We start from the raw sequence: 1,688 nt of genomic DNA, 5'->3' as shown, positions 1-1,688 counted from the left end.
TTTTAAGGTGTGCACACAGTGACAGAGGTCAGTACGAGGTCATTACGGCGAGGATACAGTGTGCTGCCAGTTTATTAAATGATGCTCCTGCAGGAAGCAAGTCAGTGATATTTGAAAGTTTTTGTCTTATCGCAGCACTCAGATGGAAAGTTAGAATGTTTGTTCACACTCGTCTTAATCCTCTCATCTTAATACTCCTCTTGATGTTAGCATCTGCTCCTTTTATTCCTGACATTAAGGCTTCCAAACGAAGAGATTAAAGAAGTTTGGATGGATTTAATCCTGGATTAAAAAAGAACAATCGGCTTCTTAAATACTTTCTTTAGACAAACAGACTCTGACCCATTTTAGGATTTCATGCAGGGAAATGTTTGATTGCAACATTCAGGTTAGCGTCCACGCTAACGGTGCAGCGCTGATCTGGACTCGTTCCCTCCTGCAGAACTCGTCAGTAAGCTGCAGGGTCCGGGAAGGTTGTATAATAATATACATATATACATAATATACAAAACCTGTACGCTTTATGAAGCCTCGTGTTTTAAACAATGCAATCTGTTACCTTAATGATCGATCGTGTGAAGAAACACTGAAGCTTCAGATCCTCTGCAGCGAGGTGTTCGTTCATTTTCACCGGTCCTCAGGTTGTTGTTTTTGGAGTGAACGCTGTGTTTATGTTTCTTACAAACAGAGAGCAGAGTGGCCGAGGTGCTCCATCAGAAAACCCTCTGCACGCCGTCTCCATTCCTGCACGTTGGCAACGCTTCATTTTAGACGGTGTGCATGAGTTTTTGTTCTGATGGTTGGAGGCCGACGATGAGACTTTAACAGACACAGAGCGTGGAGAAGACGTGAATATGATGTAAGGTTGTCAAACACCATGTGTTTTAAAACAAAGCAAACTGTCATTTTAATCATCAAAAGTCTCAAAGCTTTAAAAGAACTACACCTGTTCCCTAAGACAGGAGGGAATTTGGACCATTTACAACAAGAAATCTTCTAATTGTGGGCGACTAGGACTCCTATCTTTGTTGCCATGGTATCAAACGAGATGTCGACATCATTGGATTTTTACTAGAGTTATATCAAAGCCCGACCCACTGTTCTCCGTGGCCCACTTTGGGTCCCGACCCTCCTGTTGAGAACCACTGTTCTGAATCATTGGGATAATAAAATCTTCTTTCTGTCTCCATCACAGGCTCCAACCAGCCGCCACGCTTCCTCAACTACTTCTTCTCCACCTACCTGCTCATCTACGAGGACATGCCCGTCGGTGAGTCGAGTGTGTTTGTGTGAACAGGAAGTACTCTGAAGCTGTGTTTGTGTGTACAGGAAGTACTCTGAAGCTGTGTTTGTGTGAACAGGAAGTACTCTGAAGCTGTGTTTGTGTGTACAGGAAGTACTCTGAAGCTGTATTTGTGTGAATAGGTGCCTCTGCTGGTGGGGGTTATTAGGGGTGTTTTCTGGGGGTCACTCTATGAGCAGTAGAGGTTGATTATTCCCTCTGTATCTATTTTTGTTCCTTCTTCACCGGGCGGGATGATTGACAGGACAATTTGAAGATGTCTGACTCGTCCTCGTCTCTCAGGGTGTCTCTGACTTGAGAATTAAAATCCTTTATATCACATTGATTTGTTTGTTTTTTTATAACATGACCTTTACTCTCGGCCGGTCTGTCAACACTCTGTCTG

The 1,688-nt window shown here is 43.4% G+C and overlaps 1 protein-coding gene across 1 annotated transcript in view; it reads left to right on the top strand.

The window, feature by feature from the left end:
- Positions 1-1,199: 1,199 nt before the first annotated feature.
- LOC132976083 (cadherin-23-like) overlaps positions 1,200-1,688 on the top strand; it is a 119,887-nt gene continuing 119,398 nt past the window's right edge. Inside the window, exon 1 of the mRNA XM_061041018.1 lies at positions 1,200-1,270. Coding sequence (XP_060897001.1) covers positions 1,261-1,270 — 10 coding nt within the window. The 5' untranslated portion in view covers positions 1,200-1,260. The remainder of the gene's footprint in view (positions 1,271-1,688) is intronic.

The sequence above is a fragment of the Labrus mixtus genome, chromosome 6 (genome assembly GCF_963584025.1).
Source record: "Labrus mixtus chromosome 6, fLabMix1.1, whole genome shotgun sequence".
Classification (NCBI taxonomy): domain Eukaryota; kingdom Metazoa; phylum Chordata; class Actinopteri; order Labriformes; family Labridae; genus Labrus; species Labrus mixtus.
Note: the sequence above shows the minus strand (reverse complement) of the source record. Positions and strands in the feature narration are given on the sequence as shown.